This window comes from Arachis hypogaea, chromosome 7 (genome assembly GCF_003086295.3).
Source record: "Arachis hypogaea cultivar Tifrunner chromosome 7, arahy.Tifrunner.gnm2.J5K5, whole genome shotgun sequence".
Taxonomy (NCBI): Eukaryota; Viridiplantae; Streptophyta; class Magnoliopsida; order Fabales; family Fabaceae; genus Arachis; species Arachis hypogaea.
The window spans coordinates 75,274,536-75,292,466 of record NC_092042.1 but is presented as its reverse complement, the minus strand read 5'-3'; the positions used below and the strand labels follow the sequence as shown (position 1 = coordinate 75,292,466).

The 17,931-nt window shown below is 33.0% G+C and overlaps 1 protein-coding gene across 2 annotated transcripts; it reads right to left on the bottom strand.

Annotated features, from left to right (window-relative positions):
• Positions 1-545: 545 nt before the first annotated feature.
• LOC112703479 (putative callose synthase 8) lies at positions 546-15,518 on the bottom strand. Of its 2 annotated transcripts, none has more exons than XM_025754940.3 (41): positions 15,056-15,518; positions 13,458-13,558; positions 13,057-13,178; positions 12,860-12,947; positions 12,611-12,709; positions 12,376-12,495; positions 12,134-12,226; positions 11,939-12,030; positions 11,665-11,791; positions 11,368-11,505; positions 11,208-11,284; positions 10,984-11,128; positions 10,303-10,443; positions 10,100-10,217; positions 9,485-9,813; positions 9,188-9,240; positions 9,024-9,084; positions 8,850-8,931; positions 8,723-8,772; positions 8,426-8,512; positions 8,209-8,340; positions 8,029-8,120; positions 7,858-7,942; positions 7,603-7,763; positions 7,314-7,437; positions 7,122-7,213; positions 6,865-7,036; positions 6,578-6,729; positions 6,342-6,448; positions 6,155-6,262; positions 6,004-6,072; positions 5,714-5,882; positions 5,515-5,626; positions 5,315-5,434; positions 5,098-5,213; positions 4,707-4,790; positions 4,307-4,419; positions 3,990-4,219; positions 2,864-3,712; positions 1,717-1,902; positions 546-1,135 (listed from the first exon to the last, which is right to left on the bottom strand). In XM_025754940.3, the coding sequence occupies exons 1-41, from the start codon at positions 15,330-15,332 to the stop codon at positions 899-901; spliced, it is 5,910 nt and encodes a 1,969-aa protein (XP_025610725.1). In that variant the 5' UTR covers positions 15,333-15,518; the 3' UTR covers positions 546-898. The 2 variants fall into 2 exon arrangements, with proteins under 2 accessions (XP_025610725.1, XP_029143882.1); XM_029288049.2 differs by having other exon boundaries at positions 11,939-12,026; positions 15,056-15,368.
• Positions 15,519-17,931: the final 2,413 nt, after the last annotated feature.

Sequence of the window (17,931 nt, the reverse complement as noted above, 5' to 3'; positions counted from 1 at the left end):
ATGTGCAGTCAACGTCACGTAAAGTTGATAGTTGAAAGCCGTTAGATGAAAATTTAGTCAAATCAGTCAAATTATCTAACCGCTCTCAGTTATCAACTTCAGGTGAAGTCGACTGCACCTGAATTTCCACCATATATTTATTATTGTTATTGTTGTATATTGCCTGAGGATTCGTTCTCTATTTATACATGTAAAAATTCAAATATTCAAACTTCATTAATTTTCGATTTGTATTTAGAAATTAAATTTTGAAAAGCTCAGCCGCCCATATTAATAGACATCCATTATTATCATAACAATTTTTAATTAAACTGCAAATTTTGTCGGTTCACAGTTCAACCAATTCGACCGAACAATTTGAACCAATTTTTAGAATTTTGCTTTTATGTCATAAGATTTTTACAGTAAGAAATATACTATAAATAAAGGACATAATTTTCAGTTATAATACTCTACTAATATTTTTTAATTAAAAATTCTTGAGCCTGGTAATTTTAGTAATTGTGACTAGCACGAATATTAAATTATTTTTAATGGTAAAATAATTTCATAAAAGAGGTAATAGATTATTTTTTTGATGTTATTAGAAATAACAATGGAGTCAGTTGGAGGCCTACTCAATGCTGCTTCGTACATTTATATCCCATTGTATACTTGTCAATAAAATTCTTAATTCTATATTCTAACTCTACCTACATGAAACCTATCCAGTCTATTACAAGATGAGAATCAAACAACTCTTTCTACATTTATGAATTTGATTTGTCTAATTGTATCACATGAATATGCAGCTGTACATACTATAATAACCGATATCTAATTCCTATATTTATCCTATAGAATCTTATGATATGACTTGTCTATACAAAAATCAAGTACAAAGAATCAAGAATGAGGATCAAGGTCTATGCTTCTTCTTTTTCACAGCAAGAATTGGTTGTATTTGCAAGTGCCTTTTGAATGCCTCATTGAAGAGGATACGAGCATGGAAGGCTTTGATGATTGGTAGCCAAGCAAGAATAGCAATAGGTCCAAATAGAACAATCCCCATTCCATAATCAAATTCTCTAGCAAGTGCACGGGTGAAATGCCACACCCCAGTGTGCTCTATCTTTGGCCTCACAGCTTGTGCAATCTGTAATAGAAAGAAGTGTCATATCACTTAGATTAATGGTGTATTTGGAAAAGCCGAAAAAATTGAACTTATTTTAATAGTAAGTACTTATATGTATAATTGCTCTTTTTTATAGTTAATCATGAAAAGTGATTTTAAATTTATTTTATTTTATTTTATTTTCTTTTTGAGATCTTCCAAGTTTTTATGTACTAATGCTACTTTTACAACTCTCCCAAATAACTCTTCCAACTACTAATGGCATGGCTCACATGAGGTAATAAGTTCTCAGAAGAATTGTTAGTTTAGATTGTAGAAATAATAAAACTGATTTTCATATGGTAAATCACTAAATAATATATGAAATTTGAAGTTACAAAAAGCTTTAATGAAATGAATGTCCAAGTTTTAGTTTAAGCTTCTTTCTTCTTTCTTCCCCTCTCACCAAAACAAAAACAGCTTAAATTATGGGGAAAAGGGCTTTTACCAGCTTTTATTATGGAAGAAAACGTCTATTTTATCAAGTTTTCAAAGTTTTTAATCTATGGAAGAAAATGTATCCAAGTGCAAACAATCAAAATGTTGCTCAAACAAAAAGTTACCTGTATCAAGCCCCATGCAGTTGGCATGAATGCCAGACAGCATACAAAAATGTCCATCAATGAGAGTTCACATATAACCGAAAGAATGATGATGATGGCAATAACTGCCACAAACAAGAATGCCTTGAAAAATCTGAATCCAAGCTGATAATTAGCACTAAATAGTTGCCTTCCCATGTTCACGGCCTGCATGGATGTTTAAAATCAAAATATGGAGTTAATAACAAGCAATGGCACACTAGCCACTAGCCCACTACTATATAGAAGAAACATTATTTCGCTTATAAGCTTGAATAGCTACTACATAGTTCACAAACCATCAAAATTAAATCTAAATCTTTTTAGTGATTTATTCTGTTTACTGGTGCTTGCACCTCCATAGACTAATTAAACCACCACCTGATATAAGAAATTAAGGCTCTACTATCTTTTCCAAATCTGGTTCTGTACTATTGTTGAATAAGTTCTATGAAAGCTACGTAGCATGGATACTAACATAGATAGGGGGGATGACATGACGCCGGATATCGCTCGGAAACACTAATTTCAATTTTTTTGAGATATGGAAACATGATATATATATATATATATATATATATATATATATATATATATATATATATATATATATATATATATATATATTATGTTTGAGATAAATTATAATAATATTTTAATATTTTATTGATATTAAAGTATAAATTAAATTTTTAAGGCCTTTTTAATTATATAAAACATTTAAAACAGTTTTTGGTATTAATAAATAAAAATATATATTATCTTAAAACTTATTTTAAGAATATTGGCTAAGAAAAAAGTTAAGCACCACATGTGATGGTATTAGTATGTCCAAAAACTCTATATATTTTTATTAGAACCCTTGAAGTCTTGAACAATAGTGCGCCGGACCAGTGTTAAATAGATTTGGATCTTCGGATCCTCTAAATTTTGAATTTCACTTTAAATGATAAGGTGTGATATCTCACAATTTATTTCATAAGTGGGACCAAAAAAAATGAAAAGAAAAATTATTCAAAGGTGAAAAATCACAAAGTGAAAATTCAAAAGTTAGAAAATTTGTGTTAAATGTATCTCACACGACACAACAACTCAACAAAGTCTACATACTTAGTAAGAAAGAAATTACCTTCACCAAGAGGAAAACTGCAACAATCACAATCCAAGAAAGGACATAAACAAGAAAGTTCTTGCTGTGCTGGGAGATGTCCAGGTGATAGACCAGACCGTACTGATAGATGAAGAATCGAAGCGAAAGCAATATCTCGGCCAATCTTGAAAAGAGACCAGATCGACGAAGATGCGCTTGCTCATCATCCCACCAAGAATGCCAGCTCTTATCCTGCTGAATTCCTATACCACCCTGTTGCCTGATCCATTTGTTCCACTCTTTCCAATCATCTACTGTCTTGGTCCAACTGAATCCAGCAGGATTGAAAAGAAAAGGTGCACACAACCAGGTTAGCGACATGAACCAAATGGCGTATGTTATCAGCACGTATGCCACGTTGCTCTGATATGATCTCCTGAACATGTTATAAACAATTAACAGCAGCATCAGTTCAAACCCCTTCACAAAGTGGCTTCTTGAATATAATCTATAATTCTCAGTGAAGCTTGCATGGAAGACAACAACTTTGCGTCCGGTCGGCCTATACTTTGCGCCACCGTGCAGGATCGTCCGGCCATAGTAATGTGTTTTTGTTCCAAGGGAGAATGTGAAGAAAACAGCAGCCAGTTGCAGTTGCATGAGGACAAAATCTTTGAGGGCTGTAAGGAATCCTTTCTCGAGGCCAATTTCCATCACCATCGGCAAGCCTGTGAGAAGGCCAAGCTGTATGAATGATTGTGAGGCAAGAGCTGTTTCCAAGGACTGTACATTCTTGATTCTGGCCTCAATTATAAGTGCTCTTTCCAACCCACTAAGCACCAGGTATAGCTGCCCGTAGAGAAATACATATATTCCTATCACAGATATCTGTGAAGCAGTCCAATTAGGAGTTGTATCAGTCAAATCTGATAGTACCAGTAATGTATGTACACATATATCATTCAAGGAAAGCTATTATGATCATAAGCTTTTGCATTGGGTTGACTATTGTAAAAAGTTTTTGCTTTTCAGCCCTATTTGATAATAGATACAAATTTTCTAATATGCTTTGACAAATTGATCAACTGTATATGTCCATTAAATAACAGAATGCTGCAACTAAAAGAGAGAAAAAGAGAACACTGTGATGGTTCAATTATATTACCAAGCTGCTGAAGTAAAATCCAATGGTGGTGAAATAAAAAGATAGCATTCGGAAGAAATCGAATTGACGGCCAAGGCGAAATATGTCGCGGCTTATAGTTTGCTCACTATTTCCATTTGCCACCTTGGCTTCAAATTTTGAGATCTGGTTTAGGCCTACATCACGACCTTTGCCAAATTGCAAGTATTCATGGTAGGAAATACATCCTCTTCTTAGAATAGAATTAAATCCTGCATGAATAAAAACATGAGCACTTTTTCTCTTGTATCATAAAGAATATATGGTCAGAGTTTGATGTCAAAGTCATCAATTCCTACCAGCAAAAACATCCTCACTCAAGTTAATTGTTTTGGATGCTTTGCTTACACCTCCTCTGGTGATGTGAAAGACCCTGTCAAATACATCTGGATGTCCATAGTGAAACCGCACCCTGAATGGAAGCATACATAAAAAATGGTAAGCATTTGTTGGAGTTTGGAAAGATAGCACTAGAGGAATAGGTAATGAAGATAATATGCTTGAATGAAAAATGTCACTGCTTGTTTATACAATAGGTAAAAGTCAAGCATATGAAAAATGCCACTTTAGCATTACATTAAGCTTTGCAAATAAACTTGGAAAACTCAATTCACATTTGCTTTCTTTACCAGTAAATGGTTAGAAAAGAAAGTACTTATTATTTCCGAACATGTCCATAGTGAAGTTTTGCATGGTTACCTGAGAGGATTGGCAAGAAGCCTTTGACCAATAGTGACAAAGCTGGTTTCTTGATATGACATGAACCATGCCAGAGAAGACACACTGAAGTAAAAGTCATTGAAAGTGAGGAAAGAAAACAGTGAGTAATGGGGACAAGCAAGAAAAGAAATAATTAATGTGAATTTAAAATAGAACAGGGAAACAATCGAAGAAACGGAGGTAGTATTGTCTTGAGGAAATGTTTTTTTATCATCTTGACATATTTCATTTACATCTTCCATGATAGGAATCAACATATGGTATGTGATACTTTCTTGAACAGCTTAAAACCATATTCATGTATTGAAGAAATAATCTTGCTGGTTTCCAGTTTGTCATCACAATCAAGTCATTTTAATTTAGGGCTAACCTTCCTGTGAAAATATGTTCCCTTAAACCAAGTATAGTAGGAGGACGCCGCCCTTGGCACTTAAGAAATTCTTGGAGAAGGTTTCTCATTTTTAGAGCTTCTTCCAAGTAATTATCCTGTAAAATTAGATACTCGTAAGAACATAATAGACGTGAATAAACGTGAATATAAGAATTTACTTTACTAAGAAAAAAAAAAAGAAGAAAAATAAGCCTACTTGGTTCATATCAATTGTCTGGAGGGCTTCGCCACGAGTAAATACTATTGAACTATTCTGATTTTCAGGCTTTCCTTCCCCAATATCTGGTGGACCTGGAAGCTTTATCTGATATATTGTCTACAAAAGAAAAGCAAGAGCCTCTTGAAGAAATTAATAGATTCATTTAGACAAGTCTTCTCATGTTGCAATAGAAATACCTGTTCAAAACCATTGACCACTTTAACCAGTTTAGATGAGTACACTTTGTAAGGTTTCCGTTGTATTATTTCCTCCTTTTCCTCAACATACGCGACACGGAGAGACGGATATCTACAGGTAACACACTTGCAAAAGTTATTTTATACTTATTCCATTTCAAGGTATGAGAAAATTTTCTATTTCCTAGTAAAGCCTTACCGTATCATCAAGTCGATTATGTCTCTATAATGTGGATCATTTTTAGCCTTTTGTGATGCAAATGACTGACAGGAAACAACATACGTGTATTTCATGTCTGCAAGTGCTTCAAGATGAGCAAATAGTGCACGGTTACTTTTTTCAGCAGTCTCATAACCCTCCAGAATATCTGCATTCACGAAATCAGTTGCATGATGAAATTCGTTTTCTTGAACATTATTTGCTACTTTTTATTGCACCATAGCCAAGTACCAATAGATAATGAATGCTACTTATACTTAATTACAAACCTTCATCTTCAGCCATGTCAAGAAATGCTTGTAGCTTTAAGGCTTCTCTGTAGTACATCATCCCTCTAACTGTAGTAAACAAGATTGAAATGAACATAGAATGCCTTAAAATTTTGTATTGACATGCATTTTTTAGAATAAAAAACTGAACCTGTTCTGCATAGTGTCTGGCCCCTGAATGAAGCCCACTGTCTAAGATCATCTTCTAAATTCTTCTGATTTTCACAATCCATACGTTGCATAAAGTTTTTCCACTCATCTATTGAAATTGGTGTGGCAAAGTATGAGATGAGTTCAGAGAGAATGTCTAAGATGCTTATTCTTATTCATATAGCTACCTGGAAATATCTTTTGCAAGTAAAAGATGATGGAGTCCTCCTCTTTATCTGAACCAAGCTCCTTTAGGGAAAAGTTGACGTCCTCAACATAATATGGAGTAATAACACTACCATTACCAACCGTGACATATATCAGACATAGCTTTGTGATGAACTACATCGTTGGTTACTTCAACTTAAAGGTGAATTATCTTAAAACAAATGGAACACTGAATTCAAGTGTTATATTAACTTACCTGAATGGTAGCGTATTTCGCACTTTTGGAGCATCAGGCATATCTGTAAATAAAGAAGTAGCAAAGAATGATATGCGCCTACGAGCATCTATGTTAGCAGGCATGTCCATTGCTGTATCCTTCACCGTAAGTAACAAATGAAAGCGCTTGATCTGCCATGAACATCAGGGTTCTATCAGTGTAACAAGAGCAGAGTCCACATATAATAAGATGCTATTTCAGTATGTGGCTGCACTCATTTATGAACATTGTAACTATCCTTGATGATATAGGTAATAAAATATCACCTTTTCAATCACAGGGTCATTTTCTGGCAAGGGAAAATGGATAGAATTCTCATTGGCAAATAATAGTGTTTCAATATCACTATTCACTCCCTCAAATAGTTGGTCAATATCTCTGGTTAGATACACATACTCGCCCTCATTTATTTGTGGAATGTGTATCATATCCAATATTCTGAACAAATTTAGAAAGTAAATTAGAAACTAAAGCACAGGCACAACAATGTTGTAAAGATCAACAAATTCTTAAGCAAAATTACCTTGAGTCAACCATCATATCATTTGTTATCAGTTCAAACATATCTTGTAAAGCTTTCACAACTTTGTACTGATGGTCTTTATCTCCGTCCATCTTATCAAATTCCATACAGAAGTTATTAGAACATAGTTATTGATCATGTGCATTCATTAACATAAATTTCTTGGCGTGATTAGGTCAAGAAATCAATTACCAGAAGTTCCGCTAGCTCAATGACCTTAGCTTGCAGAGCTGGTAGAACTTTCAAGTTGAATTTCTTGAGAAGACATGATTCTTGGATACTTTTTTCAATTTCACCAAGTATATCACATATAATCCTAAATAAACATAAATAACAACTGCATCAACAATCATATCATTTTTTTTTTGTTAGAACTTAGAAGTAGAGAAAAACAAGGAAATCCACTAAGTGCTAAGATAAGATTGCATATAACAATGCTTGAAGTTAGGAGCTTGTCTCAGAAAGATAGTCCATATTTTACCTTTTCTCCAGATTTCCCACAACAAGAATCTCAAGAACATACTTCAATGACTCGTAGCACTCTCGTACAGCATAAAACATGTACTTGTCTTTTGTAATTTTTTTAGCAAGAATCTCGTCCTTTCCCTCAAAATCTTTAGCAATGGTCAAAGCTGTAGAAAACTAGTATATGTTGCAAGAAAAATTTTCAGTGAAAAATGATGTAAAGGTGATATTTGCTGCATCAGTATCATAACATTTAAGTTAGGAGCATTACCTTATTTGCTAACAGGAAAACAGGCCAGCGAACCTTACGTGAAAATAATTCTGAAGACATTGGCATCAACATCAAATCCATCTCTCTGTTGAAATAATTAAGGTCAGCTGTTGAAAAGAACAGAAAAAAGAAAAAGATTTCCATCCATGAAGGTTACAGCATTGACTTCACCTGTTACTGATCAAGTCTTCAAGCCGAAGATGATTTATTATTTGATTCCATACTACGACAAATTTGGCAATGGCACCTTTTTCATCAGGCATCTGTGACACCAATTAGTGATCAGCACATGAGGACACATATATATATTTATTAGAAAAGTATTATCTCATTATTACTAATTTAAATCACCTTTTGAAAAATGTTGCTGAGGAAGCCTTTTCTTTTCTTTTTACCGCGTTTGGAGGACGGTGGAATCAGACAGACATTAAATGCAGAAGGCAAGGAATCAAATCTACTTCTCAGCATTCCCAGTGTCCTTATCTATTTTCAGTAAGAGAGGTAAGATAATCATTTCATTTCTGTTGGAAAAGAAAGAAAGAAACAAATAGAAAATATAGCTTCTTACTTCACCAAGGTGATTTAGAATGCCATAAAGTCCACCAAATATTGTACAGAATACAGAATACCAAATTTGAATGTCCATAAAATATACCTGTAGTAAACATAGAATAGAATGAACATATATCGGTATCTTTCTTTTTTTCAATTAAAGAACACACGGAGAAAGATATGCCAATTTGCAAACAAATATTCATACTTCATTTAGTAAAGAATTTATACTTTCAGTTTTATAGAACCTGATTGTTGAGATAAAATATAATTACACCTAATCACATAAGAGTTCTGTTCCAATTGGACTCACAATTACTACAGGGGTCCAGACGGCAACAATTGCACCGGCATTACTTTTGACTGCGGCACAAGAAAATATTGTTAGTAACTTATCTGCAAATTGCAATCCTTTAAGATGTGACAAAGAAATTTTGTACCTCTTGGAAAAAGTTCATGCCAGTCATACTTTCTAACACCAATTTTCATAATTTGTCTAGTTGGTGCTATGAGTGGCTTTATCTGCACATATTAATATTACATTGGTTATTGAAGTAAGTTGTCTAATTAATGAAACCCAATCAACATAATGATAAACGTTTTGTATTGTTTACCTCAAAACTGTAGCTGAATATAAATTTGCTACATAGCACCAGTATCCAAAACAATGTGTACCTACATGCGAAGAAATCATAATATTTATAAAGATTGTGATGGATGTAATTAAAAGATTAATTAATTGGAATCAATAAGAAGCTATCAAGGATGTAGGATATACTTCAGAACCGAAACTTGGTCTTCTTGCATCCCCCGCCCGACGTAGACTCTAGGCTGTATGATAAATAAATGTGACACTCAGATTCAAACATTTAAAACCATCAATGAATATTACATGCAAATATAAATCAATGTATCAAACATTTATGGAAAATGAAAAACATCAAACAGATCCAATCCCACAGGATAAAACAGAAAGCAGTTATATCACTAAGATTATGCCTTGGAATTGGCATAGAACAATAATAGCACATGTTCAAGTAATCAACAAGTTAAAGCAATAGTCTAATCTTGATACCTGAGTCCACCAAGATAAAACTTTGCATATCTTGTGATTAGAGACCTCCATATACTTGGAAAAGGCAGGGACGAGATATAACACAACATTAACTGCATTACTTGTTAAGTATATGGCTGCCGCAACCATATAGGATGTAAAGCACCATTCCTCAACCAAGCTTCCATACTTAGTAGAATAACAAGTATATTTTCTTCTTGAATTAGCATAGCAAACAGGAAGAACAATAGTCCATATAAGAGCAAAGATCAGCTTCATCAAGAGTTTCACTTTTTGAGAATATTCCATTGTATATCTGGCTTTCCATGTAAAGGTGATGTCTAAAATTGCTGTTGAAAAGGAAAAATTATTCTATTATGACTATATGAGAGAGGATGGGGAAGGGGCATACTGTCATAATGTCTAGCTAAATCAGCTCGTAGCTATATTCCTTGAAAATTTGTCAACTTAAAATTAAGTCACTGTAACATTGGTTATTTTTGGTCAAAACCACGTGTCAGGATACCAGAGGCAATCCAATTTGAGAAACTCTAACATTGGTTATTAGCCAACTAAATTAACTTCTTTTGGTACATCCAATTAAACTAACATTAATGACATCAATAAGCAACATACCTTGAATAAGTTTAAGAAATGCAGAAGTAATAAAGATGCTGATTATGTCTTCAAATACTATGGCATCAAATAACTGAAGGGGGGATCCCAAGTCATGGCAAGCAATGATTATGATGGTCTGCAACCAGTACATAACTGAATTTTAGACTATCCATTACAAGAAGCAGATATTTTTAAATCATCGAAATTATACCGGAGCAAACCTGAAGGGATAGAATTAAGAAACTCCACATTCTATCAAAGCTTCTAAAAATTTGCCAAAATGAACGAATTTCTACAAAATTCGTCTTTCCTGGCCATTGCGGTTCATGGATTTCCTCTGCTGGGGGTTCCTCTGTTGTATCCTGAACAAGCAAAAGAAAAAAAAATGGGCAACAAGATGGTAATCATTTGCAGGTAGTAGAACTAACCCATCATTTCCTACTGACAACTGAAACACATAATACAAATTAAAAATAACACTTTCATTCACGAATATGCCAAATGTGACACTTACATATTAAATCAATCAATAACCATAGAGAATCCATGCATGTTTCCATAGAGAAATAACCTCTATACACATGTCAAAAACAACGATGACTTTCATCAAGAGGAGATTTATAGATTTCTACCACAAAGGTTCAAGACTAAACCTAGCAGTTAGTTGCCTCTAGATACTATCATGCAAAACAGTTTATGAAGCAAATTTAACTTCATCATAAACACAGAAGAGGGAAATCATCTTGAGATGTCATCTAATAAGCAGGCTGAGTTAAATTGATGAATAAAATAAGTAAAAACTTAATTTGAAATTTATTTAGCTTTATTAATATGTTTCTTACATCACAAATACAATTTCTTAGTACAAAGCTCACAAAATAAAGTAATAAATTCAGTAGTACCTCTGCTTCCTCATCTTTCTTTTCTTTCGATTTATCAGGTGATAGAACAATAGCATTGTTGGCAGTGGATTTACTTTCTGGTCCAACAACGAAAAAATCATGGTCCAGACGCATTGGCCAACCAATTCCAAAACAATCAGGAGACCTGCATATATAGAACAGTGCAATGAGAACATGTAAACATGAAAAGAAAGCCACATGAAAACAAATGGAAAATAGCTTACCAGAAGTACTCATTCAAATCATCATAGTTTCTCCAAACCGAATGCTCTGCTGTACCGCCTTTGCTTTTCTCTACTTCCTTTGGTTTTAAAATAAAATTAGTTATATTTGAAGAAGAAAACCCTTAAAATAAGAGGAAAAAAAAATCACATTAGATAGTACCTCACTAATAACTTTGTATATGGGGGTGACAACATTGTTAAGGAAAGACTCGGGTTCTCCTCCATAAGCAGGCATGACCTTTTCCCATGTTGTTAAGCTAATAGCACCAGTTAGAATCCCATGCAATTCATATGCCATCTTCAAAAAAAAAATTAAAAAAATTAAAAAACTATTATTTACTAACTTTAGGAGAGCTGTGATTTAACTAGAAGAAGTTCTAACAGGAGAACACAAGAAGTTTAATATTTCTTCTTTTACTTGGAGAAAGGAAACTGAATTTAATCAGGTTCAATATACATTGTGAAAGATGTAGCAGAGACACTCCGGCATGAAACGCAGATTGGCTGCTTCTCCCCATATGAGAAGATAAAGCCCTATATATAGAATTTTATATTGCTGTGCTTCTTGTTTAACGAAAGGTAACCTGCAATACAAGTTAAACACAATGTCATAGTACAAAAAGATTGTTAAAACTAGGTACATTATAGTTTCAATGTATTAAACAAAGCAGTATCAGAAAAATGAAAAAGATATTGAATAAACTGATGTAAGAGAGTTGGATAAGTCATACAGGATATTGTTTTTTCTTCCCAAAAACTTGCACCAGTTTGTATAATTCTTGAAAAACTTCTTCATCAATTCATCAACAGTTCCTTCTCCTAACTTTCATAACAAAAAAAAAAAAAACAAAATTACATATTTTACATTTTCAAATGTGATTAAGTAAAGGCAAAGGATGCATATTCAAATTCAATGTCAAATGCACCTTTAAAACCGATGTCTGGTTGTGTGTTTGCCGAGTATGCATGTTGGCTAGGAGAAGAATCAGATGCTCCCTTTGGTTGGCTACATTGCCTTCCTGAAGTTAGACAAATTATTACTTCATCATTTCTAGAAAATTAATATTACCAGAGTTTGTTTTCGATAAAATATTACCAGACTTTAGTCTATAGTTGTACAAAATAACTAAACTGAAAGTTTGATTCCAATTTAACTAGGATAGCTGACCTGGAATCCAAAACAATGCTGAAGAAAATCAAACAAATCTACAAAGCCTCCATTTTTCTTGAAATCTTGTGCAGGGGGTAAACCTCGAACATTGCGCATAACTGCGATTGCAGCCTTAATCTGTATCAATGTATTAGTACACTCAGTCTATCGTAAAAATTGAATTGTCTTATATGACTCGAGACACAAAATCAATAACAGGAAAAATTGTGAAATCTTTATAGCTGTATCAGACCTCACTCTGCTGCATAATTGCATGTTGAATGCCTCCTTGATCAAGGGGTAAAATATTGAATTCAGATTTCTTGGGGATTGCATTTCCATCGGTAAATGCCTATTTTGGACATAATCAGAAGATTTGTAAGAAATCTTTGGTAAATTGATAATTTTCTTATTTTTAATTTTTATGAAAAAGTTGTTACAAAAATAGAAGTTGAATATATATATATATATATATGGAAAAGGAAGGAATAAAAAGGATCACCCGAGGACCAGCTGCATTCGAAACTGTTTTTAACACCTCAAAAAGAACAGAGGCAATGTTTCGTGCATTAATCAATTTTTCCCTGTGACTGTTAACATAGAACATACAAGATTTGATCTAGTTAGGCCATTAAAGTTTCTTGAAATTCATGTAAAAATGAAAAGGTGGTGAATTAACATGCCTAAATAAAAGTATACCTTTGTTCCAGATCAAATGCTTTGTCATGTCTCATAAAATAATCCCTATAGGCATGGTAAACACGCTTAAGCTCACGAGTGTCACTCTTTTCCTTCCTTTTTCTTATTGTCACATGCTCATCCTGCATGCCACAATTCACAATAACAAAGCAAATTATCAGCATTCAAATCCGAAGCGAACCAATGTATTAAGCAACAATTGCTGTGTTAATCCAGTTGCTGTTTCTGAACATGCAAAACTGAACAGACTAATAAACAGTGTTATTTTTCTAAAGTAGGATTTTTTCAAAAGGAAATTAAATATATGATTCTCATGTTTATTTAAGTCACACTTTCACCTGTTTAATTTAAATCACAAATAGATAATTGAACAACAAAAGCTTCCACATTCTTGTTTTCACCTGCTCAAGTCGTTGAAGAAGTGCAGTTTTGAATTGTCTAACGCCTCTTCCACTGGAGCTTTTGTCCAAGTTGTGCGAAATTTCAAAAGCATGAAACCGACCTGAAAATCAAAATAACTTCTACAATGTGAAAAGCATGTGATATTAATTAGCAAAGAATCCAATTGCTGACATATTTAAATATTTTTAATCACTCGTTCTATAAATCCATATACACCATAGTAATTTGTTTCAACAAGTAAAAAGCCAAACCTAAAGATTGAGAGTAAGGGGAAGGATTAGAAACTTCAAAGTTACTAACATCTTAAAATTGGAACCTACTAAAACCTATTTCCCTAGTTTGCATATAACTCATGCAATTTTACTTGCCCTGTCTTTATTTCAAGCACTTAATATGCAATTTTGCACACTACTCCTTTCACTGTAAACTATAACCACTTAAAAACATGACAAAAGAGTGTTGTTGTGTACCATAAACTCTTCAACATCTCTGCTTTATAGCCTTACGCTTTATTCTCTACTTTAACCACACATATTTTCAATGCAATTGATGAGTGAAAAATAATAGACTGCAGGCACTTTTTTCTTAGCTCTTAAGAATTTCTAATGATTGCTTCCATAATATGGCCAAATTGGAATTTTGATAAGTACCTTGCTCACTTAACTAAAGGTCTTAGGTTCCAAGCTCATGAATGAAGGAACAAAAAAAACGAGAGTCCTCCGCCGACTCTTTGAAGCCTTAGTCAATTCAAATTGAATCAGTCAAGTTTCTCATAATATGAACCAGCGAAAATGTTTGGGGAACATAGTTTCGTAACCAAAATGAGTCATAACTTGCTTTTTCTGTTCTTTTTAAATGCACTTGTTTTTGTATTTTGTATTTTTTTAATTATTATTAAAATAAATCCAATAATTTTAGATATAATAAATATGTAATTATATACGTTATACATATTAAATTATAAATATTAAATTTTTTATAAGATATAAATATTAAGTTAATTAAGATAATTTAGCATTACTCATGACCCAAGAGGTTTAGTTAGGAAAAAAAAAATCCTTACACCATATCTGCAATAATGTCCTTTTGTCTGGTAATCCTTCATCAACATTAAGAAGAAAAAAATTAAAGTGTAATATTTGAGAACAAAGAATACTTTTAGTTTAATACAAAGGTATCTAATTTCAATTATATTAGATGTACATTAAAATTAGTTATTAGTGTAAAATATATATTAAAATTTAAAATATATATTGATAAGTTAAATTACATATATATTTATAAATAAATATAAAATAACTAATTTTTAGTATATATATAGTATATAGTATTTTTGACATAGCTTACTGAGTTACTGTGCATACTGCGCATGGCTTCTCGTACAAGAACGTTCATGTAACAATACTGTAGCGAAAGAAGCTAAGTAGACTTATTTAATATTTATACAGGAGTAAGATAGGCAAATTTATTGAGTCATCAAATCTGGTACCAATGGCAAAAATTAAAACAAGAAGTCACGTGAATTTACTATTCTGGCTCTCATATATATAAACTCAAGCTGAAAAGTTAAAAAAAAAAAAAAAGAAAGAAGACTCACAAAGATAAGCAACGCGAGGCTCTTCCTTTCCAATGATGTTAGCAACACGAAGAAACCTCTGAATCTCGGAGGCGAAAACCGACGGCAACCTCTCGCTGTCAAAGGGGCCCGGAACATACTCACCACTTCCTCCGTTGGTAATGGCCAGTGGTTGAAAGAACGGTTCTGCGGTGGCGGTTGATGTGTATGCAGCTGATGATGACGTCTCTCCATGCTCGTAATTACTACGAATGCCAATGTGATCATCAATAGGATCAGCAGGCACAATCTCTGCCATTGCTCTGAGCTCATAAACCTCGGAAACCTCAAAGAGAAAGAGTGTGACACGTTTGCAGGGTATATATCATGGATCTTCTTCATTCTTTTGTTTTTGATGTTGCGTTTGCTTAGTGAGGTAAGCAAAGCTTTCTTGCACTTTGGAGTGGGTAGTGTGTGTGCTTTTTTGCTTTTGCTTTTTGGAGGCTTTGATTTTGATTTGGTTTTGCTTTCTTTTTTGTTTGTGGAAAGAAAGAAAGAGAGAAGGGAGTGTCGTCTCTGACTCTGAAAGCTAAAGTGAGTGATAGTGTGTGTTGTGAAAGTGCATAATCTCATCTGGTATACTTTTAAGAATTTAATTTTAATATATTATTAATGTAAAAAAAATTTATAAATGTATTCAATGAAGTAGTTTTATTTCAGTAAAAATAATTATTTTTATATTGGGTGCGTAAATAGTCGTTCGAAAAAACAGAATTAGACGACTGTAAAATATTTTATTCTATCGATATATCAAAATAACTCTATTTTTAATATTATTATTTTGGTGCATGATGGTGTTTACATACGTGTGAGACCTTTTCTGTTGTTTTATTTTTTTAATGCATGTGAAAGATGGAAGGAGGTCCAATATTCTTAACATTCTTTAGTTAATAATCCCCACTCACTAAATGCTTTTTTGTTATGCAATTAGCCAATTATTGATACCTTTGTTTTGTTGGTTACTGTGTTTTCCCTTTTCAACTTTTATGCATTGTTTTGATGGATTTTGATCCAGAATTTTCTCGGCACTTAATCATGCATGTAAGCGGAAGCAAACTTTGGTTAGGATCTTCGTTGTGTGGATTCTTATTTCTTAGATGTTGAATCAATTTTAAAATTGTGCGTAACATTTTCGCTGCAAATTATTTTCTTTTTATGATAAGTTTATGACAGATCAGGTGTTTAGTTAGAAAATAATGTGTTTTAACTGTTTTACAAATGTACGGTGTAATGTAAAACCGTTCAGCAAATTTACTTTAGCTAATTTTTTATTAATAAAAAGACACAAATCGCACGAAGAGATTTTACTTTTTAAATTTTTTAAAAATACTACTGCCCTAGCAATTTTACTATTTTGCAAATCATCCCCAATAATTTTGTATTCTGATTAAACTCAAAAAGCCATTTTTTTAATTTAAGAAAAAATTTTGGATAAATAAATTAGTGTCCATTAGGTAGCGTTTGTTTTGAGGTATTAACACAGAGACTGTGACTCAATATCATGTTTGTTGGTTCAGAGACTGGTATTAAAATTTTTGTCTCTGTCCCTAAAATTTCAGTATTTCAGTACTTCCAAAAAGTAGGGACACAGAATACTAAAATTTTTAGAGATAGAGACTGAAACTTTAATAACATTTTATACCTAAAATGCATTCATTTCAATTAATTAATTCTAATTTTACCCTTTGTACAAATTAAATTAGAATTTCATTCTTATTTCAATTTCTGTCTCCCACTTTGCACCAAACAGAATACTGAGATTTATTTCAATCTCTGTCTCTCAGTTTCAGTCTTTCCGTCTATGTCTCTCCACCAAACGCTATCTTAGGGTTCCAAAATTCTGCTCTGATAGGATTTTAGAACAACGTCCACTATGGGTCTCTTCATTTTCTTCATTCCTGTCTTTCTTCCTTTATCCTTCTTTTCACCATCTTCTAATTTCTCTTAGTCTTCTCATTCCCTTTCTCCAATTATTCACTATCTTTTTTCTTTCAATTCTCATACAATCTTCAAATCTCACTTTATTCTTCAAATGTCCTCTACAACATGAAATTTTCTCACTTTCCTTCTTCTGGTCTTCTTCGTTTTAATTTCCTTTTCACCACTGTTTAATTCCTCTTGGTCTTTGAATTTCCTTTCTCCAATCACTCTCCATTTTTCTTTTTTCAATTCTCATACAACTTTCAATTTTCTCTTTGCTCCTCAAATTTTCTCGGCATCATGAGTGTGAATCCAAGAATAAAAATTCCCATATAGATAACAGCGATAACGAAGATAACTTGATTGTCTTGGCCAAGGAAGATATACTGAAGGAATCCGAGCTTGCACAAAGAGCCTATTTGATAGGATCTTCTCAGATCGGATCTTTTCAATTGATACTATGGATCGAAAGGAGCTCTCTATGCAATATGAAATAAACCAGTTTTAACTTTTCTTTGACAATGACTCTAATGTGACTCAAATTGAGAGAAGTTCTTCCCGATTTTTCAAGGGTTTTGTTCTTCACGTCCGTAAATGGAAGCAGACAGTGAATAAGGAAGATAATTACATCTCTTCCCTTCCTATATGGGCACAATTTTAGGACTTATTTGAACAATACAAAACAATCAAAGTTGGTTGAAAATTAGGTGAAAAACTTGGACAAATTGAAGACGTTGCTCTATTTGAAGTTAGAGGCAAAGATCCACGCATATTTAAGGCTAAAGTGAAAATGAACGGTGATAAAAGGGTGAAAGATACCTTAAAGTTGGTTGATCCTAACAAAAAAAATACTAGAAATTGGAGTTCGCTATGAACGAATAGGTGTATTATGTACCTATTGTGCGAAATTAGGGCACGAAGCTAAGAACTATCAATTT